The sequence below is a fragment of the Oncorhynchus nerka genome, linkage group LG7 (genome assembly GCF_034236695.1).
Source record: "Oncorhynchus nerka isolate Pitt River linkage group LG7, Oner_Uvic_2.0, whole genome shotgun sequence".
Classification (NCBI taxonomy): Eukaryota; Metazoa; Chordata; class Actinopteri; order Salmoniformes; family Salmonidae; genus Oncorhynchus; species Oncorhynchus nerka.
In genome coordinates, this window is record NC_088402.1 from 30,250,578 (window position 1) to 30,277,607 (window position 27,030).

Below are 27,030 nucleotides of genomic sequence, written 5' to 3' on the forward strand. Positions count from 1 at the left end.
TACCGAGTCAATGTGCGGGGGTACAGGTTAGTCAAAGTCTTTTGTAAAGTGACATAACAACAACGAGGCTATATACAGGGGTCCCGGTACCGAGTCAATGTGCGGGGGTACAGGTTAGTCAAAGTCTTTTGTAAAGTGACATAACAACAACGAGGTTATATACAGGGGGTCCCGGTACCGAGTCAATGTGCGGGGGTACAGGTTAGTCAAAGTCTTTGTAAAGTGACATAACAACAACGAGGTTATATACAGGGGTCCCGGTACCGAGTCAATGTGCGGGGTACAGGTTAGTCAAAGTCTTTTGTAAAGTGACATAACAACAACGAGGTTATATACAGGGGGTCCCGGTACCGAGTCAATGTGCGGGGGTACAGGTTAGTCAAAGTCTTTTGTAAAGTGACATAACAACAACGAGGTTATATACAGGGGGTCCCGGTACCGAGTCAATGTGCGGGGGTACAGGTTAGTCAAAGTCTTTTGTAAAGTGACATAACAACAACGAGGTTATATACAGGGGGTCCCGGTACCGAGTCAATGTGCGGTGGTACAGGTTAGTCAAAGTCTTTTGTAAAGTGACATAACAACAACGAGGTTATATACAGGGGGTCCCGGTACCGAGTCAATGTGCGGGGGTACAGGTTAGTCAAAGTCTTTTGTAAAGTGACTATGCATAGAAAAGAAAAAGCGAATAGCAGCAGTGTAAAAACAGAGCGGGGGGGGTCAATGTAAGTAGTCTGGTGGCCATTTGATTAATTGTTCAGCAGTCTTATAGCTTGTGGATAGAAGCTGTTAAGGAGCCTTTTGTTCCTAGACCTGGCGCTCCGGTACCGCTTGCCGTGCAGTAGAGAGTACAGTCTATGACTTGGGTGACTGGAGTCTTTGACAATTCCTCTGACACCACCTAGTACTGTATATACAGTTGAAGTCAGAAGTTTACATAGACTTAGGTTGGAGTCATTAAATCAAAATTTTCAACCACTCAAATGTCTTGTTAACAAACTATAGTTTTGGCAAGTCGGTTAGGACATCTACTTTGTGCATGACACAAGTAATTTTACAACAATTGTTTACAGACAGATTATTTCACTTATAATTCACTGTATCACAATTCCAGTGGGTCAGAAGTTTACATACACTAAGTTGACTGTGCCTTTAAACAGCTTGGAAAATTCCAGAAAATGATGTCATGGCTTTAGAAGCTAACTGACATAATTTGAGTCAATTGGAGGTGTACCTGTGAATGTATTTCAAGGTCTACCTTCAAACTCAGTGCCTCTTTGCTTGACATCATGGGAAAATCAAAAGAAATCAGCCAAGACCCTAGAAAAACAATTGTAGACGTCCATAAGTCTGGTTCATCCCTCCATACTGCTCAGGCAAGGAGACGCGTTCTGTCTCCTAGAGATGAACGTGAAAAGTGCAAATCAATCCCAGAACACAGCAGAGGACCTTGTGAAGATGCTGGAGGAAACAGGTACAAAAGTATCTATATCCACAGTAAAACGAGTCCTATATTGACATAACCCGAAAGGCCTCTCAGCAAGGAAGAAGCCACTTCTCCAAAACCGCCATAAAAATAGAGACTATGGTTTACAACTGCACATGGGGGCAAAGATTGTACTTTTTGGAGAAATGTCCTCTGGTCTGATGAAACAAAAATAGAACTGTTTGGCCATAATGACCATTGTTATGTTTGGAGGAAAAATGGGGAGGATTGCAAGCCAAAGAACACCATCTCAACAGTGAAGCACGGGGGTGGCAGCATCATGTTGTGGGGGTGCTTTGCTGCAGGAGGGACTGGTGCTCTTCACAAAATAGATGGCATCATGAGGTAGGAAAATTATGTGGATATATTGAAGCAACATCTCAAGACATCAGTCAGGAAGTTAAAGCTTGGTCGCAAATGGGTCTTCCAAATGGACAATGACCCCAAGCATACTTCCAAATTTGTAGCAAAATGGCTTGTGACAACATGGCCAAGGTATTGGAGTGGCCATCACAAAGCCCTGACCTCAAACCTATAGACCATTTGTGGGCAGAACTGAAAAAGTGTGTGTGAGGCCTACAAACCTGACTCAGTTACACCAGCTGTGTCAGAAGGAATGGGCCAAAATTCACCCAACTTATTGTGGGAAGCTTGTGGAAGGCTACCCGAAACGTTTGACCCAAGTTAAACACTTTAAAGGCAATGCTACCAACTACTAATTGAGTGTATGTAAACTTCTGACCCACTGGGAATGTGATGAAAGAACTAAAAGCTGAAATAAATCATTATCTCTACTATTATTCTGACATTTCACATTCTTAAAATAAAGTGGTAATCCTAACTGACCTAAGACAGGGAATTTTTACTTGGATGAAATGTCAGGAATTGTGAAAACTGAGTTTAAATGTATTTGGCTAAGGTGTATGTAAACTTCTGACTTCAACTTTAGGTCCTGGATGTCAGGAATCTTGGTCCAAGTGATGTACTGGACCATATGCACTACCCTCTATAGCGCCAAAATGTCAGATTAGAGCTTTGATCAGCATGAAAATTCTAACCTGATGCTACCTGAGCTTGATGAGCCATATAATAAATACATTTTATGAGCCGTACATTAATGACTTTTAATGAGCTCAAACCCAAAAAAGCCCATATGATTGTGCTGTTATCCAACAGGCTACATACAGTGCATCCGGAAAGTATTCAGACCCCGTAACGTTGTTCGTTACAACCTTATTATAAAATGTATTAAATAGATGTTTTCCTCATCAGTCTACACAGAATACCCCATAATGACAAAGCAAAAACATGTTTTTAGACATTTTTGCAAATGTATTAAAACAGAAATATCACATTTAAATAAGTATTCAGACCCTTTGCTTTGAGACTCGAAATTGATCTCAGGTGCATCCTGTTTCCATTGATCATCCTTGAGATGTTTCTACAACTTAATTGGAGTCCACCTGTGGTAAATTCAATGGATTGAACATGATTTGGTAAGGCACACAGCTGTCTATATAAGGTCCCACAGTTGACAGTGCATGTCAGGGCAAAAACCAAGCCACGAGGTCGAAGGAATTGTCCATAGAGTTCAGAGACAGGATTGTGTCCAGGCACAGCTCTGGGGAAGTGTACCAAAAAATGTCTGCAGCATTGAAGGTCACCAAGAACACAGTGGCCTCAATCATTCTTAAAGTTTGGAACCACCAAGACTCTTCCTAGAGCTGGCCACCCAGCCAAACTGAGCAATCAGGGGAGAAGGGCCTTGGTCATGGAGGTGACCACGAACCTGACAGAGCTTGAGAGGATCTGCAGGGAAGAATGGGAGTAACTCATATGGGGTATTGTGTTTAGATTGATGAGGTGGAAAAATGCAATTTCATCCATTTTAGAATAAGGCTGCAACGTAACAAAATGTGGAAAAAGTCAAGGGGTCTGATTACTTTCCGAATGAGCTGTATATGATATAGGCACATCACGCACGACAGAAAAACACTAAAGCCCATAGATTGGATGTAGCTAGCTATATGCTCTCTTGGGTAAATAAATGAAATGCGCCAGTAGGCTAATCTTTTTGAGTGTGAACTGAATTACCGTACTGTATTGTATTTGACTGTATTATATGGACTGGAATTACGCACCTAATTTAAACCATGCTAAAGCAGAAGAGAACATGCGGTTCTGGTGCAGACCATGTGACCAGACCATGTGACCAGACCATGTGACCTACAAAGTTACAAATATGATTTCCATTTTGAAATATCATAGGTCCTATTTCTAAAATGAATAGGCTGATGCACATATACCTTCCATAATATTTCAGCAAATGTTATTAGCCGACCTCTTTCTCTCTCGTTGCTTCATTCCTCCCTCGCTTTCGACAGTTAAATGAAACACGTTTTGTTGTCCTTATCGTCATCATTCTAATGACATCCTTAAATAATATAGGACTAGAATTAGATGCAGAAGGCTTTCACTTCTCTTCACGGAGATTGAATGCTTATGGGTCTGAATAAATAACTTTTATAGCTTACCGCCATCGCGAGTTTGCTCTTCTTTCTTACCCTTGTGTTCTATTGGCTGCTGTATTTAACATTCAGCAAAAAAAGAGGTTGCGTCCCTCTTCGAATAGTCTATTTCTATAAGAAATGCTAAGAAAATAATTTCAGCAAGCTATTCTAGTCTAGCTGATCCTGCATGGGACTCCAAGAGCTAAGGAGCGTTTTTAAGGAGAGAGGCCAGTGGAGCACAGGTGCGTGCGTATTGCGCAAGAGACAAAGGCTATAGGTTAGAAGCTTACTATGCATAACCCATCATTAATTTGCTAAATATAAGGCTAATACTGCTTTGAATGTATTACCTGAAAGAGCTAGGCTAGGATGTCTATATATAGGGTTTTAGATATCAATCTAGAACAGAATAATCTATTTTGGATGCCATTTGAATGGATTTGGAGAGAGAGAAAGACCATATTAGATTAATAGGCTGTTTTAAAACTCTGCAACTGCAAAAAAATAAAACATCTTTACAATTAAAAAACAAGTTGACCCCGAAAGCCCAATGCAGATGGGTAGACTATGCTGCAGCAAATGTAGGCCTGCCTGTCACAAGAAAAAAGTTAGCGTGATGAGATGATAGGTCTATATGCATTGTGAACTGCGTTGCATACTGAGAGGCTCTGTCCCCACCCTGATCGTTGATTCATCATGCAGAGGCCATAAAGAAGCCAGATTTAGACATCACACATACAGTGGGGCAAAAAAGTATTTAGTCAGCCACCAATTGTGCAAGTTCTCCCACTTAAAAAGATGAGAGAGGCCTGTAATTTTCATCATAAGTACACTTCAACTATGACAGACAAAATGAGAAAAAAAATCCAGAAAATCACATTGTAGGATTTTTAATGAATTTATTTGCAAATTATGGTGGAAAATAAGTAATTTAACAGTTCCATTTCAAGCCATGCTGTTCATATAACTAATTTATTATAATTAACCGGTTTCTCGCAGTTATTTATCCCGGAAAAAGGGAGTGGTTTTTGGCAGTAAATCTCAGTAAAACTAGGTAACCAGGTTCCCGCCATTCAACCCTAACTACTACTGCTACTACCTCTACTGTGATAGCACCACTACAGCTGTCACATACTATTGTTCCCACTACCACTACAGCAAGTACAACACAGTACCAAAACTGCTAATATCATTACTATAGCCCTCCCACTCCCACCATAACCCACATATCTTTAGAACAACCTTGTATACTGCTGCTTGTGTTGACCTATTATATTTCCCTTCAATCCATCAGAGCATTGTGTCTCTCTCTTCTCCACTCCCCAGCTACACATTCCCCTTCTCTTCCCCCTCTTCCATTAATCCGTGAGCCTCCCAGTCCTTTATTTCCTTTCAAAGAGACAAGCACTGCCCGTGACATCAGTCACAGGAAGTGAATCTTTAGCGTCGACTCATTTCCATCGATCGCCTTCAGACAGGCTTAGTAGAATAGAGGCAGGCGAGAGGAAAGCCATTCCCACACAGCCCACTCTGGCTCCTGCTCTCTCTCGCTCTCTCCCCGCATACAGAAAGAAAGCCTCTCTCTCCACAATGAATGCATGCAGTCGTCAGCAGCTTTTATCTTCTCCCTCCACTCCTCCACTGCTGCTTATGATCAAACAAATGCTACGGCACAGAGTGTAGACTCCCCATTGACAGCACCGGCCGTGTGTAATGACACACACACACACACACACACACACACACAGTTTTGTATTGCTATCCTTGTGGGGAACAAGGAATTGATTCCTATCCAAAATCTTATTTTCCCTAACTCTAAATCTAATCCTAACCGTAACCTTAACCCTTAACCTAACCATTACCCTAACCTTAACCATAACCTTAACCCCAAACCCCTAACCCTAAAATTATACCTAACCCTAATTGTAACCCTAACCCTAATCCCTAAGCCTAAAATACACATTTTCCTTGTGGGGGACCAGAAATATGTCCCCACTTGTCTGAATTTTCCTTGTTTTGCTATCCTCGTGAGCACTTCTGGTACCCACACACACACACACACACACACACATTGACAGGGCCGACCGTGCATAATGACGGTTAGCTGTGTGAAATTGATGAATAAATAATGGTTAGAGCATGGTGGAAAATCTGCTTTTGTCTAGTGTCTAGTCCTACTATAAACGCTCCTTTAGAACATTCCCCCAGAACACTCAGGGTTAGTATGGACTGTCCATATTCCGTCTTAACCACCTCTAATAGAACACCGTCCACATGCACAGTATGTAAAACAGAACGCTCTGAATTCTAGAACGCTCTGGAATGTGTCGTGTTAAAATGTGAAAGCAACACAAAAAACGGAATATAATTCATTACATGATGTTCCAGTGAATTCTCTAAATAACCTCCCCATTCCACAGAGTTCTCCACTGAGGATAGAGTGGTAAAAGCTAGAATATAAAAACGTCCAGTCGGTGAGATGCAGAGGAAAGGGGAGCAGAGGCATCAACCTGCTCCACTCTTGGACGTTTACAGACCTGTGGCAGGGAGAGTAAATCAACACAGCTTTCTTGTGGTTTTCAGTTCAGCCTACAGTACAGTACTCTCGGATGAGCAGCTGGTTCCTCCGTGTTAAATGTTTATAGCTAGTATCAAAATCAAGCGAATGCAGGGTGTGTAGAATATCATGAATAAACCAAGGAGAACCAGTAAACTAGATGCTCCCAGATGTTTAAAGAAGTGCCCATAGACAGTGGTCCAAAATATGCCTGATTAAAAATGGATTCCTTGTATGTCAACAGCTCTTCAAAACACAAAATACTGTACAAGCTGACTTTCTTCTACCTAATGAGCTTAGAGTGATGTACAGTGCATTCCGAAAGTATTCAGACACCTTGACCTTTCCCACATTTTGTTACATTACAGCCTTATTCTAAAATGGATGAAATTACATTTGTTCCTCAACAATCTACACACAATAACACATAATGAAAAAGCAAAAAATACCTTATTTACATGAGTATTCAGACCCTTTGCTATGAGACTCGAAATTGAGTTCAGGTGAATCCTGTTTCCATTGATCATCCTTGAGATGTTTCTACAACTTGATTGGAATCCACCTGTGGTAAATTAAATTGATATGACATGATTTGGAAGGGGACACACCTGTCTATATAAGGTCCCACATTTGACAGTGCATGTCAGAGCAAAAACCAAGCCATGAAGTCGACTGAATTGTCTGTAAAGCTCCGAGACAGGATTGTGTCAAGGTACAGATCTGGGCAAGGGTACCAAAAAATGTATGCATCATTGAAGGTCCCCAAGAACACAGTGGCCTCCATCATTCTTAAATGGAAGAAGGTTGGAATGACTAAGACTCTTTCTAGAGCTGGCCACCCAGCCAAACTGAGATATCGGGGGAGAAGGGCCTCTGTGAGCTCCAGAGTTCCTCTGTGGAGATGGGAGAAACTTCCAGAATGACAACTATCTCTGCAGCACTCCACCAAACAGGCATTTATGGCAGAGACAGACGGAAGCCACTCCTCAGTAAATGGCACATGACAGCCTGCTTGGAGATTGCCAAAAAGCAACTAAAGGACTCATACCACGAGAAACAAGATTCTCTGGTCTGATGAAACCAAGATTGAACTCTTTGGCCTGAATGCCAAGCGTCATGTCTGTAGGAAACCTGGCACCATCCCTATGGTAAAGCATGGCGATGGGAGCATCATGCTATGAGGATGTTTTTCAGTGGCATGGACTGGGAGACTAGTCAGGATCGAAGAGCAAATTAAGGAGAGATCCTTGATGAAAACCTGCTCCAGAGCGTTCAGGACCTCAGACTGGGGCGAAGGGTCACCTTCCAAAAGTAAAACGACCCTAAGCACACAGCCGAGACAAAGCAAGAGTGGCTGAATGTCCTTGTGTGGCCCAGCCAGAGCCCGGACTTGAACACAATCGGACATCTCTGGAGAGACCTGAAAATAGCTGTGCAGCGACGCTCCCCATCCAACCTGACAGAGCTTGAGAAGATCTGCAGAGAAGAATTGGAGAAACTCCCCAAATACAGGTGTGCCAAGCTTGTAGCGTCATACCCAAGAAGACTCAAGGCTGTAATCGCTGCCAAAGGTGCTTCAACAAAGTACTGAGTAAAGGGTCTGAATACTTATGTTTTTTATTTTTAAGACATTTGCAAACATTTCTGAAAACCTGTTTATGCTTCGTAATTATGGGCTATCGTGTGTAGATGGATGAGGAAAATAAATGATTTAATCCATTATAGAATAAGACTGTAACGTAACAAAATGTGGAAAAGTCAAGGGGTCTGAATACTTTCCGAATGCACTGTACGTCCCAATCAAATCTTGTTATTGGAAGGTACTGTCTGTGTGCCAAAGGGACTATCTGTCTGATTGGGATCAGTTTGTCTGAGGTGAAAGCCTCCTAGACCCGGCATTAAGGAGACTCTTCATCAAGGCTTTTTAAGACCTTATTGTGGCATCAGGATCAATGTCCAATAAATAGGATTAAGCTGATTGGCCAGATATCACTGCTGTCTCACAGCATTGCATTCTCTTCACAAACAACTGTAGTCTGGTCAGCGACCATACAGTAAAAGTTGTCAAGACAGCACAAACAGATCTGGGACCAGGCTAGAACAACTGTTATATGTTTCTTTAGTTGATTCCCCACCAGGATCAGGACTGATAACATAGAGATATGGTAAATCTGTTAAGAGATGGCCGTATACTGACTTGAAACTGGCAGTTGTGTACTGCTGAACGCTAGCAGTGAAAAACATGTTTTCCTCAGAGAATATCAACAGGGACCTTGTGACGTGGACAGGTCAAGCTGTCCATATGTCCAGCCAGGCCGTTCAAGCAGCCTGCGCTTGTTTTTGTTCCGTCCCACCATTTTTGTCACATGTCATAGTCACCGTTTCCACTCAAAATCGTCATGATCCTACTGATCGACCAATCCGTGTCCTGTCGCTGCGGTGTCGGGGTGAGCCCCAGCTAAGGAGTAGCCCAGATTTAGGCAGGATTAGCCTGGGATTGTCCTGGATTACCCAGGCTGGAGAGGGATTAGGTATGTAGTGTGTGTATTGAGGGAGAGTGTGTGTAGAGCGAAAGAAAGAAAGAGGGAGGGAAAGAGCGAGAGCAAAGAGAGGCAGCCGGCCTAGCCTGGTGAGTCTGGGTCAAACTCAGTTTCTATTTATACTCCAGACTACACATGAGCTGCAGCAGTGCTAGCCTGGAAACACACAATCACACCAACTAGCTCTCACAGTCCCACGTCAGAATTACACGTTCATCCAACATTTTGAAGTTGTTGCAAGTTGAAAATGTTGAAGTGTTTAAGTTTAAGTTTAGACATTAACTCCACATTTTTATGGTTTTAGGCTGAAGTTTAAGGTTAGGCTGAAGTTTAGCCATTAACTCATAAATCTTAAGGTTAAGCATTAACTCCAAATGGTTCAAGTAAGGCTTGGGATAGGCTTAAAACAAAAATCTCAAAAACAGCTTTCTATCGCTGGATTCAAAAATGCGAACTTTGGCACAAGAAGCAGATGATTTACGCACATCCGCCATCCTTGTTCACAAAGTCCTAGCAAATCCGAACTCACTGTTGCCCCTAGTGGACGGTTTCCACGTCATCTTCAGACGTCCTCAGACATGGATGAAGGTCGAATACAGACTTGTATCACGGTTGCCCTGGCGGAACACACAGCAGCAGTGCTAGCCTGTTACACAACTCACCCTGCAGGAGTAGAACTGCAGAGACCTGAAGACGAGATCACTCACCGTGCTATCAGTCACACTCAATCTCTCCCAGTGTGTGTGTACGTGTGCCCGTGTCACACTCAGTCTCGCCCAGCCTCAGGCAAGGCCTCTCAGCTTCATGATAGAATATCTTTTGTGACAAGTTAATATAGAGACTACTGTTAATACAGTATGGCAGTGAGATATGACACGGTGGTTCAACGCCCCTAAACTTGCTCATTTGTATCCTGGTTGTGCAGAACAGTGTTAACCACAATGGACAACTTCAATGTTTTTTATGGATGTGAAAATCAAACCTCCTTTTAAGTAAAATATAATTTATATTATATTCTTATAGGTTCCCTATAGGTCCCAGTAGCCTCTTGCGAACTTACATAAATTATTCACGTAGTGGTCATCAGTCTGGTAATAGAAGGCTAAGTCCCAGTACTCCTAGTAGGGTAGTAACAGTGATAGTGGTGGTAGTATGTTCTACCACACATGACTTGCTAATCAGTGAGGCTGACTGTTCCACATAGGTAGCGATAGTTCGCTAGGCAGTGAAGAGTGGTGACTGCTGCTGATTGAGGCTCCCTGGTGGATAGGAACACAAATCTGTCAGACTCAGATAAAAGCCTATTTGGAGTAGCTGCCTTCTCTGCCTGCAGCATCATCAAACAGCATCTGACTGCCATGTACACACACACATACACACTTCATCTCTCTCTGTCTCTCTCTACTCCCTCTCTCGCTTGGTTTACTCTGTTGCCATCGTTACGCCCAGCTGGAGCCCGCCGTCATGTGAGGAACCTGTCAGGGCGTCTCTCTCAGATCACCTGATGTGGGTCGATCTCACGTTGGCCTCGCTCACTATGCCGTCATTCAATTTGCCTTTGATTAAGTCTGTTAGTATACTCGCTGTATGTGGTGTATACCACCACTGCATCTCTACTGCTGTGTTGTGGGTGGGTGTGGGAGTGGAAGTGCATCTGGCTATTGCATCAGCGTGTGCGTGTGCTCATAACTGCTCATGCCATTTGTCAGCTTTGCATTTTCTGCTGAGGACCCCTCGTAGGGCGGAAAGGGCATAAATACATCTCTTATCCGATTTCCACTCCTCTGTAAAAAGACTGGAGTCAAAGCAGCATGTTGTCAGTGGTGGATTGGTGGATGGGGTACATTTGCCAGTTAGAAGTCACTGTTGGGGGGTTCTGGGGGATAGGAAATTGTAGGTAGGACCCAGGATTAATTTGCAACCCACTTAGCTGCTGCATTTTCCTGGAGATGTTTTGTGAGGACACTATATCTTTTGTTCAGGTGTTTTTTGCTTTCAACACAATACCAACCAAACAAAGAGCCGTAGCTAATCTATTTAGTCGGGAGGGAGTCCAATTTCCACTGGTAGGGCCCATAGTTTAGGGTTAGGAGGGGAACATATACACTGACAGACACTATATTGATTCCACAGGGAGGGGTGGGTGGTTAGGAGACTCTTGAATATAGATTTGTATCTCCCATTTCATTTGTTTCTGGGTATTTGGTTGCTTTTCCATGTGAATGGGGGGAGTGGAAATTGTGTCACCAGAGGTGACTAGAAAAGAGATAGGTGGATGGATAGATGGGTGGAGAGAGGGAGAGAATGAGAGACGGCGTGATTAGGAGACGCGGAGTGCCACAGAGAGAAAGATGAATGGTAGAGGACAGCAGCAAAATTGGACAGGAGGCAGAGGAGAGAATGATGGAGAGAATGAGAGAATGAAGATAGAGAACAGGATGAGATGAGGAGACCTGTTAGCTACACGTGATGGGGGAATTAAACCAGGTGGGGAAATAGACTATAGACACGACAATAGTCACCTTAGTAACCTTAATATTGTGATATTAGCTAACTTGTATGGCCAGTTCATGCACCACAATAGATCATACTTTCTTACACAAAACATAACTAGCTAGTTACGTCAAGTTTAAAACCACCAAACTCATGTTCATTTGCATTGCACAGACCAAGCTAAGTACGGTAGATGAGGTAGCCAGATTTCAAACAGGACAAACACTGCAGTTAGTTACTCTACATTTCCTCGAAGAACAACCAAGACCACACAAACCATAGCCAAGAAAACACATTGTTTTGTTAAAAGACAGAAAGATGGTTAAGAAACGCATATAGTCGAACCCCAAATACACATGTAAACCGTACCTCAGTTGTGCATGCTTGCATCAATTTACCAGACTGACAGCATCGCTGTTTCAAATGCACCAGGGGAAACATCAAAATCACTGCATGTGTGACATGCTGTGTTGCAGCCTGGTCTGATAGACTAGACGTAACATAGTACATGTAAATCCAGGACACTGAAATTAGTATGATATGTTACGTTTGGTATGGTTTCATATGACATAGGGTTACATATGGCAAAAATGAGGGTGGTTGGTCGGGGTGGAAGGATGGGTGTATGACACGAAGGTCTAGCAACCCAAAGGTTGAGTGTTCCAACCTCTTTATGGACAACATTAGCATTTAAGCTAATTACCAACTTTGCAACTACTTACTAGTTTCTAGCTACTTTGCAACTACTTAGCATGTTAGCTAAACCTTCCCCTAACCCCAACCTTAATCATTTAACATAACTCCTAACACTAACCTTAACCCTAAACCCTAACCTAGCTAACATGAATGTTAGCCTCAACAATTTGGAATTCGTAACATATCATATATATTGGAAAGTCGTAACATATTGTACTAATTGAAATTCATAACATACATTACCAATTGCAAAATCGTAACGTGTCATACGAATTGTAATTCATAACATATCATGCGAAATGGATGATGGATCTCCACAAATGAATACATACCATACAAAATGTAACATACCAAACTAAATGGAGTGTCTCGGATTTATGTAGATAATAATAAGAAATGCTATGAGATCAGGTTGCAGCCAGCCAGCAGTGTGCAGTCAAAAGAAAAGGAAATGCTAACTTGGTTAACTTTATTAACTGAATCTGTTTTCAACAAATGAACTGTTTTTAGACTATTATATTTTAACCAAGCAAGATAAATGAATGTGTAATCACTACTGAGTGAATGAACAAAATCATTTTGGACTGAACGCATCCACACATTTAAAAGGTCTGTCGAAGTCAAAGTTCCTGGGCAAATTGGTGGTGGCAGCATCATGCTGTGGGGATGTTTTTCAGCGGCAGGGTCAGGATCGAGGGAAAGATGAATGGAGCAAAGTCATCCTTGATGACTGGGGTGAAGTTTCACACTCCAACAGGACAACAACCCTAAGCACACAGCCAAGACAATGCAGTAGTGGCTTTCGGGACAAGTCTCTGAATGTCCTTGAGTGGCCGAGCCAGTGCCCGGACTTGAACCCGATCGAACATCTCTGGAGAGATGAAAATAGCTGTGCAGTGATGCTCCCCATCCAACCTGACAGAGCTTGAGAGGATGTGCAGAGAAGAATGGGACTAAGTCCCCAAATACAGATGTGCCAAGGATGTAGTGTCATACCCAATAAGACTCAAGGCTGTAATCGCTGCTAAAGGTGCTTCAACAGAGTACCGAGTATAGGATCTGAATACTTATGTAAATGTTATAGTTCCGTTTTTTAATATTAATACATTTGCTAATATTCCTAAAAACCTGTTTTTGCTTTATCATTATCGGTTAATGTGCGTAGATTGATGAGGGGGGAAATGATTTAATCCATTTTAGAACAAGGCTGTAACGTAACAAAATGTGGAAAAAGTCAAGGGGTCTGAATACTTTCCGAATGCACTGTATGTTGGTATTGTACATCAAACTCTGTGTAAGCAGGTTGCTTAGGATTCAAACATTCTCAAATAGCCTAATTCATACTTCAATAATATACTGTATGTAATTTGTCTGTATGTATTTTTAGATATAGGTCTATTGTAAATGTGTACAACTACAAACATAACTTGAACCTTTTCACACGTACCAACAAACATGTGTGATCATTCTACAGTGGTCCCAGCAGTGTATGCTCAAACCGGTGTGATCATTCTACAGTGGTCCCAGCAGTGTATGCTCAAACCGGTGTGATCATTCTACAGTGGTCCCAGCAGTGTATGCTCAAACCGGTGTGATCATTCTACAGTGGTCCCAGCAGTGTATGCTCAAACCGGTGTGATCATTCTACAGTGGTCCCAGCAGTGTATGCTCAAACCGGTGTGATTAGAATGCTTATTTAGAACGTCCAGTTTTGATTGATGTAACTGGCCACCCTGTTTTTTCACAGAAACATTTTGCACAAACACAGTCCTTATGAAGTTGTGTCCTGAATGTGACCAATTTGTTTTTGGATGCAATGTTCAGACATTTACAGAAGAAGTGACATTATTACACAATCCTCCAAACCGGAAAATGTAGGCTACATTTGTCCTAGCGCTAACTGAGGAAAGATTGACGTAACACAGGCTGTCATATTTAGTTAACTCTCGGCTGACAGAAACCACAATATGAATTAGGTAATAGCATTTACTATTTATAATTCATCACATCACGGTTGAGCTCACCATTGATAAAACACTTTTTAGTAATCTCACAATGTTTGTGTATGCCGCCATGTTTTTTTTGCTTCAACCAAAGATAATAAGAGGAGACAAGATGAGTTTGGTCTGATTGCAGTATGCACGTTGAACGGGGTGTGTCGTCTACGATCATTCACTTCCCTTCATTCACTTCCGTAATTTTACTCAAAAGATGAGAGAACCATTCCTTCACCTCAGTATAACATCTTTGGTCTGACAGACGTTTCTATGACACCCAGAATGCATTGTATAATGTCAACAAACATGGCACCGGACATAGCTGGCAAATAGCTTAGCATTAGCTCATTATAATCAGTACAACCTTCAAAAAATGTATTTTACACACAGCATAGGTGTCCATTACAATCTATGCAACAATCGTAATGCAGTAGTTGTCACCAGTACTTGAAAACATGAATAAAACTGTAAATGTCAGCCAGAAAATGTGCCAGTTCGTGCAGGACTGTGCAAATGTCTGCATACTTGATCTGCAGAAACAATAGGGAACAGTGTGTGAAAACCTTGTGAAGACTTACAGAAAACATTTGACCTCTGTCATTGCAAAACAAAGGGTATATAACAAAGTATTGAGATAAACTTTTGTTATTGACCAAATACTTATTTTCCACCATCATTTGCAAATAAATTGCTAACAAATCCTACAATGTGGTATTCTGGAATTGTTTTCTCATCTTGTCTGTCATAGTTGAAGTGTACCTATGATGAAAATTACAGGCCTCTCTCATCTTTTTAAGTGGGAGAACTTTCACAATTGGTGGCTGACTAAATACTTTTTTTGCCCCACTGTATATCCACAGTAAAATGAGTAATATATCGACATAACCTGAAAGGCCGCTCAGGAAGAAACCACAAAACCGGCATAAAAAAAAACATACTACAGTTTGTATGGTAATGATAAAGAGAGCATGGTAATGATAAAGAGAGCATGGTAATGATAAAGAGAGTATGGTAATGATAAAGAGAGTATGGTAATGATAAAGAGAGTATGGTAATGATAAAGAGAGCATGGTAATGATAAAGAGAGTATGTAAAATGATAAAGAGAGTATGGTAATGATAAAGAGAGATGGTAATGATAAAGAGAGTATGGTAATGATAAAGAGAGTATGGTAATGATAAAGAGAGCATGAGAGCATGGTAATGATAAAGAGAGTATGGTAATGATAAAGAGAGTATGGTAATGATAAAGAGAGTATGGTAATGATAAAGAGAGGATGGTAATGATAAAGAGAGCATGGTAATGATAAAGAGAGTATGGTAATGATAAAGAGAGTATGGTAATGATAAAGAGAGCATGGTAATGACAAAGAGAGTATGGTAATGATAAAGAGAGTATGGTAATGATAAAGAGAGCATGGTAATGATAAAGAGAGTATGGTAATGATAAAGAGAGCATGGTAATGATAAAGAGAGCATGGTAATGATAAAGAGAGCATGGTAATGACAAAGAGAGTATGGTAATGATAAAGAGAGTATGGTAATGATAAAGAGAGTATGGTAATGATAAATAGAGTATGGTAATGATAAAGACTACTTTACTTGGCTATAGCTGAAGAACATGCTTGGCCACAGATACAGTAGGGTACTTAGCTTGACTAGCTCGGACAATCTCTATCCCTGCTAAGCTTCTCCTGCAGGCTGGTTTAGATCTCATCAGAGCCCATATTCAAAAAGTGTCTGCTGATAAAAAGTGTACTGCTGATATCCAGGTTGGCTTCAACTTTAAATACTGCTATAGAGCTGTAGATTAGCTACATAGCAGACACTCAGGCGTAACCCAGGGCTTAAGACATACAAGGCCTGTTCCAATATGCACACTTCATGCCACTTGAGTTATGAAGTGAGGAGTAAGTAGTGTGTTAGTATGCATATTAGAACACAGCTGTAGGGAAGCATCATGTTTTACTTCACATACTGACCTAGTCCCCCAAATAAGGTTAACCAGAGGCAGACATAATATCTACACAGCTACAGCTATTTACACAGGACATGTTGCTGGTTATTGACTCCTCTCTCTTTCTCACTCTCTCCTTCCCCCTCCATCTCTCTCTCTCTCTCTCTCTTTCTCACTCTCCCCCCTCTCTCTCTTCTCTCTCCCTCCCTCCTCTCTCTCTCTCTCTCTCTCTCTCTTTCTCACTCTCTCTCTGTCTCTCTCTCTCTCTTTCTCACTCTCTCTCTCTATCTCTCTTTCTCACTCTCTCTCTTTCTCTCTCTCTCTCTCCCTCCCCCTCCATCTCCCTCTTTCTCTCTCGCTCTTCATCTCCTCTCTCTTTACCATAATATCCAAACAGCTATAATCACTGCCCTGGTACTATTCATAAGGTCATGGTTTATACAGAGTTTAAATAGACTTCACCCCCTCTCTCTCTCTCTCTCTCTCTCCCCCCCCCTCTCTCTCTGTCTCTCTCTCTCTCTCTCTGGCACTCTTCCAGATCTTCATTCTCTCGGCCAAATTACACCCCCCTCTCCCGTCTCCCTCTCTCTCATTCAGCCTCCTGGCTAGATCTCAGTGTTTCATATTTGGAGGCCTTGCAATCGATACAGTGTGTCTGTGATTGGGTTGCCACGTGTGATTAATTTCTGTAACCTTGGTGATAGTTTGATATGGAGTCTCTGGCTGAAACCCTCTGTATTATGTGTGAGTGTGTGCAGACAGGAGTGAGTGTGTGCAGACAGGAGAGGAAGGAAAAGGAAAAGAGGGGAGGGGAGAGGAAGGGAAAGGCAAGGAGAGGAGAGGGTCGAGAGGAGTGGAGAGGAGTCGAGAAGAGAGGAGAGTAGGAGAGAGGAGAGGAGAAGAAGGGAAAGGAGTGGAGAGGAGTCGAGAAGAGAGGAGAGGAGAGGAGAAGAAGGGAAAGGAGTGGAGAGGAGAAGAGAAGGGGGGAGAGGAGAGGAGAAGAAGGGAAAGGAGTGGAGAGGAGAAGAGAAGGGGGAGAGGAGAGGAGAAGAAGGGAAAGGAGTGGAGAGGAGTCGAGAAGAGAGGAGAGTAGGGGAGAGGAGAGGAGAAGAAGGGAAAGGAGTGGAGAAGAGAAGAGAAAAGGGGAGAGGAGAGGAGAAGAGGGGAGAGGAGAGGTATCGATTGACTGTAGCTCTGAGGCGCTTCGCTGCTCTGAGGCGCTTCGCCCTCCTTAGTCTCTCCTCCATCTTTCTCTTTTTATCTCTCCCTCTCTAAGGTGAAATAGTTTGGTGTTGATTTCAAATGATTGTGTGTTTTAAAAAAGTGATTATTTGACCCTAAATGTTCTCTTGGGTGTTTCTGTTTATCTCTCTTTTTCCCTCTCTCCCTATCTCTCTCTCTCTTTCTCTCTCTCTCCCTTTCTCTCCTTCCCATCTATCTCTGCTCTAGAACTCCATCCGCCACAACCTGTCTCTCCACACTCGGTTTGTCCGTGTCCAGAATGAGGGGACAGGGAAGAGTTCCTGGTGGATGCTGAACCCAGAGGGAGGGAAGATGGGGAAGGGACCGCGACGACGCGCCGCCACAATTGACTGCCCCAACGGCACCAAGTACCTGAAGAGTAAAGGACGGGCCAGGGGTAAGAGGCTTGGAGCCGGAGCTGGCAGTGGAGCTGTTGGTCGGGGCAGGCGGCAGGGTTACGGCCTGGGTCACGGGGCTCGACCGGGGATGCATCAGGGGTCTCCGGAGCATGGTAGTCCTGCAGGGAAGGGCGGAGCAGGGGTGGGAGGAGAGGAGTACGATGCCTGGACAGATCTCCACTCCCGGACCTCCTCTTCGGCTTCGACACTTAGTGGCTGCCTTTCTCCCATCCTGGCCGAGGCTGAGCCAGATGAGCCAGAGGAAGGAGGCCTTTCCTGCTCCACCTCCCCCCGCCTCTATCCTAGCCCTACCGCAACTCGCTCTCCTGCCCTGGGCACTGGGGGGCACTGCCCAGGAACCTCCTTGGAGCTGCCCCAACTCACTGACCTGACTGGGGCTATCAGCCTGGAAGAGGGCTACCCCCACCCCCAGAACCACCAAACCCAGCCTCGTAACGGCTACCCCAGCCCCTACGGCACCGGCCCCAAGGGGGAAGGCTCCTACTGCGGCCCCGTCTACGGGCAGCCGCCCCTGGGCATGCTGCAGCTCCATGCCCCCATGCCCATGCAGACCATTCAGGAGAACAAGCGAGCCAGCTTCCAGCGCCCCCTGAGGGCCTACTCAGAGAACAATGCACTGCAGAGCCTGCTGACCGGAGGGCCTGGAGGTCCTCAGTACTGCAGTAAGGACATGGTCACACTGGGAGGGCAAGGGGGGGAGTCACACACGCTGCTGACCCAGGTAACCAACGGGGTTCACAGCCACAATCATAGCCATAGCAACCATAATCATAATAACCACGAGCATGGACACAATTCAGGCCCACACAATGGTCACGGCTCAGTTCATGACCAGAACCCCAGCGGTCATCTTCAGAATGGCCTCCACAATCATGGTCAACCCAACCTGGACTATAACCATAGCCACAAACAACACCTCAGCCCGGCCACTGACTACAACCAGAGTCACAACCACAAACTGAACACAAGCCATGACCACACTCACCAGTCCAACCAGGGTCACCTCCACGGTCACCTCCAGGGTGGACCCAGACCTCCAGCCCTCCAGGCTCTTTCTCCCAGAGTCAACACAGACATCCTGCAGCCCTACAGCCTCAAAACCCCCACCCCAACTCCTAGCCACTATGGCCCCCTCACCCCCCACCTCCCCACCCCCAACCCCTCGTCCCTTCCCCCAACCCTGCCTCTGTTCTCGACATACCCCAGGACCCCTGCCTCCGGCTGGCCTCCGCCCCGGCACCTCACCCCCACCCTCGCCACCAGCCCTACCCCGGTACCACCTACCACCAGGGTATAACTATGACTGACTCCTGGCATGGCTACTACCACCACACTCTCCACCCCACCCAGAACTACCAGGGCCACCCCCACCACAGCACTCACCACCCCAGCCGCATGGCTCCAGACCTGGATGTAAACGTAGACATTCTCCCCAGCAGCCTAGACTGTGACGTGGAGTCCATCCACCTCAATGACTTCATGGACACAGAGGGGATGGGGATGGACTTCAACTTTGACGGCTCCCTGTCTCAAGGAGTGGGCATGGGCATGAGCATAGCCGCTTTCGCCGGAGCGCCGCAGGGACATCACAGCCAGAACTGGGTGCCTGGGTGAAGGGGATTGGTCAGGGAAGCCCAAGGACCAATCAGGACACAGCAGAAAAGCTTTTACCCACAAGGTCGAGCTGCAGAGGTCAGAGGTTAGGGATCAGGGTCGGAGCGTACCCTTGGACTGACTGATTGACTGTGATGCTTAATGCTCCAAGACAAAATAACTGAATGTGTCTTGTCATGTTGTTTCCTGAGGGTCTCTTTAACTGTACAATCTATGTTCTCTCATTCTTTCTCTTCCTCTCTCTTTGTTCATTCTATCCCTTTCTCTCCCTCTCTCTGTGTTCTCTTTCTCATTCCTTCTACACTCTAGTGGTGCCACAGCACCCTCCCAGCTCTGTGCTATCCCCCTGGTTCATGTCCTTCAGTTTGTCTGCTCTACTTTATCAATAATTTCTTGGCCATCCATAAGCTCTCAAGCACTTTTACATCCGTCACTTTCAAAACAGATGCAGTATAACAAAGACCAGGGGAAAGTCAGTCTCTGTTGGCTTAAGTTGAATTTATGCAAACCCCTTTATTATCCATCTCTTCTTATAAAAAAGAGAGAGGCGGTATCTTACTTGAGAACAGGATCAAAGAACTGCATAAATAAATGGGTTCAGCAGGTTGAGATGCGGGTGCTTTTCAGAATGTTTTGCATACTGGTTGGAAAGTAGGGAGGTCGGGTGGATGGAAGGAGGGATGGATGCAGGGTAGGAAGAGGGGGTTGGCTGCACCAGGGTCAGTGCAAATTCTCCTTCTTCCTCAATGATGGAGGGATGAAAAGAGGCAGGGATAGAGGGATGGAGGGATGGATTAAGGTCAGGAGTTCTCCATCTCCCTGGTGGTGTCACCCACAATAGATGGATGGAGGAAAATGGATGGAGGATACATAGAGGATAGATTGAGGATAAGGTTGGTTGGTTGTTGTGTGCCCCAGTGTGGTCCAGGAGGACAGCCATCCATCAGACAGCCTTCATCACCAACTAGTTAAGTGCACGATCTCCTCTTTAATCTGTTGGAGTAATGCGATGGTGATGCATCACTATTGCAAATGTAATGTGTTGCTCCCCCCTCCCATTCACCTCCATCCGCGGACACACACACACACGCACGCACGCACGCACGCACGCACGCACGCACGCACGCACGCAAACACACACACACACACACACACACACACACACACACACACACACACACACACACACACACACACACACACACACACACACACACACACACACACACACACACACACACACACACACACACACACACACACTCACTCTCACCTCCGGACAGACTTTGTCAAGGCTTAATGTGTTTTGGCCAAAGTGATGATTAAGGTCACTGTGCACTAAATAGCGGAGGAGGTAGAGATGGAGGGATGAGGGAGGAAAGAAGAAATGCTAATATTCCCTCTGTGCCTCTTCCTCTCCATTTGGTGGATTTATGTAGCTTTCCCCATAATGAAATGAGGAGTGATCAGGTCCTATCCTCTCTGCATCCCTTCCTCCCTGCCTCCCATCCTCCCATTCTCCCTTCCTCCCTGCCTCCCATCCTCTCTGCCTCCCTGCCTCCCTGCCTCCAATCCTCTCTGCCTCACTGCCTCCCTGCCTCCCATCCTCTCTGCCTCCCTGCCTCCCTGCCTCCCATCCTCCCTGCCTCCCTGCCTCCCATCCTCCCTGCCTCCCATCCTCTCTGCTTCCCTGCCTCCCATCCTCCCATCCTCCCTGCCTCCCATCCTCGTGCCTCCCATCCTCACTGCCTCCCTGCCTCCCATCCTCCCTGCCTCCCTGCCTCCCATCCTCCCTGCCTCCCTGCTTCCCATCCTCCCTGCCTCTCTGACTCCCATCCTCCCTGCCTCCCTGACTCCCATCCTCCCTACCTCCCTGACTCCCATCCTCTCTGCCTCCCATCCTCTCTGCATCCCTGCCTCCCTGACTCCCATCCTCCCTGCATCCCATCCTCCCTGCCTCCCATCCTCCCTGTCTCCCATCCTCCCTGCCTCATATCCTCCCTGCATCCCTGCCTCCCTCCTCCCTGCATCCCTGCCTCCCATCCTCCCTGCCTGCCTGCCTCCCATCCTCCCTGCCTCCCATCCTCCCTGCCTCCCATCCTCCCTGTATCCCTGCCTCCCATCCTCCCTGTATCCCTGCATCCCTTCCTCCCTGCCTCCCATCCTCCCATTCTCCCTGCCTCCCTGCCTCCCATCCTCCCTGCCTCCCATCCTCCCATCCTCTCTGCCTCCCTGCCTCCCTGCCTCCAATCCTCTCTGCCTCACTGCCTCCCTGCCTCCCATCCTCCCATCCTCTCTGCCTCCCTGCCTCCCTGCCTCCCATCCTCCCTGCCTCCCATCCTCCCTGCCTCCCATCCTCTCTGCTTCCCTGCCTCCCATCCTCCCATCCTCCCTGCCTCCCATCCTCGTGCCTCCCATCCTCACTGTCTCCCTGCCTCCCATCCTCCCTGCCTCCCATCCTCCCTGCCTCTCTGACTCCCATCCTCCCTGCCTCCCTGACTCCCATCCTCCCTGCCTCCCTGACTCCCATCCTCCCTGCCTCCCATCCTCTCTGCATCCCTGCCTCCCTGACTCCCATCCTCCCTGCATCCCATCCTCCCTGCCTCCCATCCTCCCTGTCTCCCGTCCTCCCTGCCTCATATCCTCCCTGCATCCCTGCCTCCCTCCTCCCTGCATCCCTGCCTCCCATCCTCCCTACCTGCCTGCCTCCCATCCTCCCTGTCTCCCATCCTCCCTGCCTCCCATCCTCCCATCCTCCCTGCCTCCCATCCTCCCTGCCTGCCTGCCTCCCATCCTCCCTGCCTCCCATCCTCCCTGCCTCCCATCCTCCCTGTATCCCTGCATCCCATCCTCCCTGCCTCCCATCCTCCCTGCCTCCGATCCTCCCTGCCTGCCTGCCTGCCTCCCTGCCTCCCATCCTCCCTGCCTCCCATCCTCCCTGTATACCTGCATCCCATCCTCCCTGCTTCCCATCCTCCCTGCCTCCCATCCTCCCTGCCTCCGATCCTCCCTGCCTCCCATCCTCCGTGCCTCCCTGCATCCCATCCTCCCTGCCTCCCTGCCTGCTCTGCTTCATGAATAGGGTTCTCATTCAACCCCAGCCTGGCTGCTTCCTCCAGCTGACCAACCACACAACACAACAGTTTACGCAGTCTAGAGTATGTCCTAAATGGTGCCCTCCTAATTTTGGACCCTATTCCCTCTACACAGCACACATTTTGAACAGAGCCTCTAACGACATCAACTCAGTCATCAGTATTCAGTAACCATTAGTTAAATCTGAATTGGTACAATATCTCCTACTGCACTAAAACCTAAGCTTCTGGCCAAAAGTAGTGCCCTAGGTCTGCCCTAGGTTACTGTTATTGGACTTGATGTCCTCAGTCCTTTGACCTCAGTGCAGCCTCCTTTGTCCCATCCTCCATTCCACCTCTCACACTGGAGTTTAAAGCCTGACATGTTTTACACTAGTGAATTGGCACACTGATTAACACAGTCAGCAAGATAACAATTATTTGTTGCTATCTTCCTTTCACAGGCCCTTTCCTCCTCTCCCTCTCTCTCTCTCTCTCTCTCTTTCTCTCTCATGTATGCTCTCTGTCTTTCTGTCTCTTTGTCCCTCTCTCTCTCGCTCCCTCCGTCTCTCTTCTTCTATCACATCCTCTCATCCAGAGGTTAGATGAAGGGGAAACAACAATAATTAACCGGCTAAAGAGATCAATTATTTATCATTTTTATTTCATCCAAGTGGTGGTGTTTTCTCATCTCATCTTCATGGCACCAGGTCATAATTCTCTCCGTTCAGAAAGCACAAGTGAGGTTTTTTGAGTTTAAGGTTATGTGCATCCATTGAGAGGGGAAAGAAAGTGCTTGAACAACAAGGTCCTCCTCTAGTCTGGTCGCAGATCACATTGTGTTAAATGTACAAAGAGCATAGGAGTGGCTGGCTATAAACAAACAGATCTGGGATCAATCTAGTCCTTCCCCACTCCTCTCTTCAGATTTCTATCTGTTGCCTCGGTCTGGCTTTACTTTGCTGTTGTCTGTTTTTTTGTGGTCGTTCTGTTCTGTGATCGTCAGTGAGGTCCTTTGTCTTGATAGGGTGCTTTTTGTTCGCAGCATTTCTATTCTAAAGGGGGAGAGAGAGAGTCCTTGAGTCTTTTCATAGCACCTGCCCTGCTCGAGATCGAGAGAGAAGGATTGAGAGGCAGAGAAGGAGAGATATTTTTAGGGTACAGGCTAGAAGGGAGGTAGAGGGACAAGGAGAGAACGAGGCAGAGAAAGGTAGAGATATGGGGAGGCTAGAAGGGAGGTAGAGGGAAGGAGAGAGAGAGGAGTAAGAGAGAGAGAGAGAGGCAGACTGTGAGACAGTAATATTTTCAAGCCGAGTAGCTTCCTGTGGAACTTGCCATTTGAATCATGCCAAATGTCAAGTGCTACTCTGCTGGCACCAACACACTATGATCAGATAGCCATGCTTCTGCTCTGATCAGATAACCATGCTTCTGCTCTGATCAGATAACCATGCTTCTGCTCTGATCAGATAACCATGCTTCTGCTCTGATCAGATAACCATGCTTCTGCTCTGATCAGATAACCATGCTTCTGCTCTGATCAAAGAGAAACAAAGATGGGCATCTTCACAGGGTTTTCTCTTCCTTTCATTCGTCCTTTCTTTCTTTTTGACTTGAGATGGCCTATTGTTGTAACTCGACTGTAATTTCGTATCTGGCCCCAGTGTGCGCTTGCTTGTGTGTTGAGTTGTGTGTGTGTGTGAAGCACACATGATGATGTACAAGATGATGTACAGAACTGATGATGGAAATACATTGCCCTGTAATATCACTTGTCCTGGTCTCCTTCATGCCTGGTGAGGCAAAATGTCAAAAAGGTTTAAAACACCTGCTCATTCAAGGGTTTTTCTTTATTTTAAAAATTTTCTACATTGTAGAATAATAGTGAAGACATAAAAACTATGAAATAACACATATGTAATCATGTAGTAACCATAAAAAGGTTAAACAAATCAAAATATATTTTATATTTGAGATTCTTCAAATAGCCACCCTTTGCCATGATGACAGCTTTGCACACTCTTGGCATTCTCTCAACCAGCTTCACCTGGAATGCTTTTCCCACAGTCTTGAAGGAGTTCCCACATATGGTGAGCACTTGTTGGCTTCACTCTGCGGTGCGACTCATCCCAAACCATCTCAATTGGGTTGAGGTCGGGTGATTGTTGAGGCCAGATCATCTGATGCAGCACTTCATCACTCTTCTTCTTGGTCAAATAGCCCTTACACAGCCTGGAGGTGTGTTGGGTCATTGTCAAGTGGAAAAACAAATGATAGTCCCACTAAGCCAAAACCAGATTGGATGGTGTATCGCTGTAGAATGCTGTGGTAGCCATGCTGGTTAAGTGTGCCTTAAATTCAAAATACATCAGAGACAGTGTCACCAGCAAAGCACCCCCACACCATAACACCTCCTCCTCCATGCTTTACAGTGGGAAATACACATGAGGAGATAATCCGTTCACCCACATCGCATCTCACAATGACACGGCGGTTGGAACCAAAAATCTACAATTTGGAATCCAGACCAAAGGACCAATTTCCACCAGTCTAATGTCCATTGCTCATGTTTCTTGGCCGAAGCAAGTCTCTTCTTATTATTGGTGTCCTTTAGTAGTGGTTTATTTGCAGCAATTCGACCATGAAAGCCTGATTCACACAGTCTCCTCTGAACAGTTGATGTGTCTGTTACTTGAACTCTGTGAAGAATTTATTTGGGCTGCAATTTCTGAGACTGGAAACTATAATTAACTTATCCTCTGCAGCAGAGGTAACTCTGGGTCTTCCTTTCCTGTTGCGGTGCTCATGAGAGCCAGTTTCATCATAGCGCTTTATAGTTTTTGTGACTGCACGTGAAGAAACTTTCAAAGTGCTTTAAATGTTCCGAATTGACTGACCTTCGTGTTTTAAAGTAATGATGTGCTGTTGTTTCTCTTTGCTTATTTGAGCTGTTCTTACGATAATATGGACTTTGTCTTTTACCAAATAGGGCTATCTTTTGTATACCCCCCTACCTTGTCACAACACAACTGATTGGCTCAAACGCATTAAAGAAGGAAAGAAATTCCACAAATTAACTTTTAAGAAGGGCATCTGTTAATTGAAATGCATTCCAGGTGACTACCTCATGAAGCTGGTTGAGAGAATGCTAAGAGTGTTCAAAGCTGTCATCAAGACAAAGAATGGCTATTTGAAGACTTTCAAATATAAAATATATTTAGATTTGTTTAACACTTTTTTGGTTACTACATGATTCCATATGTGTTATTTCATAGTTTTGATGTCTTCACTATTATTGTACAATGTAGAAAATAGGAAAAGTAAAGAAAAACTCTTGAATGAGTTGGTACACACACACACACACACACACACACACACACACACACACACACACACACACACACACACACACACACACACACACACACACACACACACACACACACACACACACACACACACACACACACACACACACACACACACACACACACACACACACACACAGTTTATATTTATTGGTAGAGAGGATGGGTTCTGTGCTGTGGCCCTTTGGCCCCCCTCAGTCCCTCATCATCTTTATTACAGAGACATGAGGATGCTTCTATTACAATCTCATTCTGTACATAATCTATATTGGAGAAAATTGTATTATAATTTTTTTTGACAAGCAAAATATCAATTTCTTTTCTAAAACGATGTGTCTGATCATCTGTGACTATAAAATAATAAAACAAAACAGAACATAGAGTTGTTTTGTGCCTGTTTATTTGTGTGTGTGTGCACGTGTAAGCCTGCCTGTGTGTCTGCGTGAGTGTGTATCCGCTCGTTCATTAATTTGTGAGTGGGTTTGGGTGTGTTTTTTGTGTGTGTTTGTGTTTCTGTGTGTCTGTGTGTTTGTGTGTGTGCCTAGCTTCATAGACATACTGCTGTGCGTTAGATGTGCCAGCCAACCCTGGCAGTACACCCCCTGTCATTTCAAGCATACTATAGCTGTAAATCCGGGCCAGATCAGGAACACATCGCAGCAGTAGAGTAGGTTTCTTGGTGTGTTTGTGGGGGAGTGAGCCAGTAGGGAGTAAGAGAAATGGAGGGATATGTGAGAGCGTGGGAGTAAAATGGCTATTAGAGGTGACTTTCAGTGGGATAAACTCTCATAACATCCATAAACACACACGCACACAAGCATATTAGCTCACGTACACAATAAAACACTGACTAAACGAGATGTGTGTGTGGTTCAAGCCAGCAGGTGTGGTGTGTGTGTGTGTATCAGCCATTAAGAGGTGTGAAAGTGCTGACGCTCAGAGAGTCAGATAGACATATTCTTGGAGCTGAGCGATCCCCTGCAGGTCTAGCGATCCCCTGCAGGTCTAGTAACCTTGAGCTTCACCCCCCAGCCAGGGTGAACACTGTCAGGCAGACCAGACAGACAGTGTGTCCCCG

At 45.2% G+C, this 27,030-nt stretch overlaps 1 protein-coding gene across 1 annotated transcript in view; it reads left to right on the forward strand.

The window, feature by feature from the left end:
- LOC135572623 (forkhead box protein O3-like) overlaps nt 1–26,332 on the forward strand; it is a 32,192-nt gene extending 5,860 nt beyond the window's left edge. Inside the window, exon 3 of the mRNA XM_065021046.1 lies at nt 17,685–26,332. Within this exon, the coding sequence (XP_064877118.1) occupies nt 17,685–19,193 (1,509 nt within the window). The 3' untranslated portion in view covers nt 19,194–26,332. The remainder of the gene's footprint in view (nt 1–17,684) is intronic.
- Nucleotides 26,333–27,030: the final 698 nt, after the last annotated feature.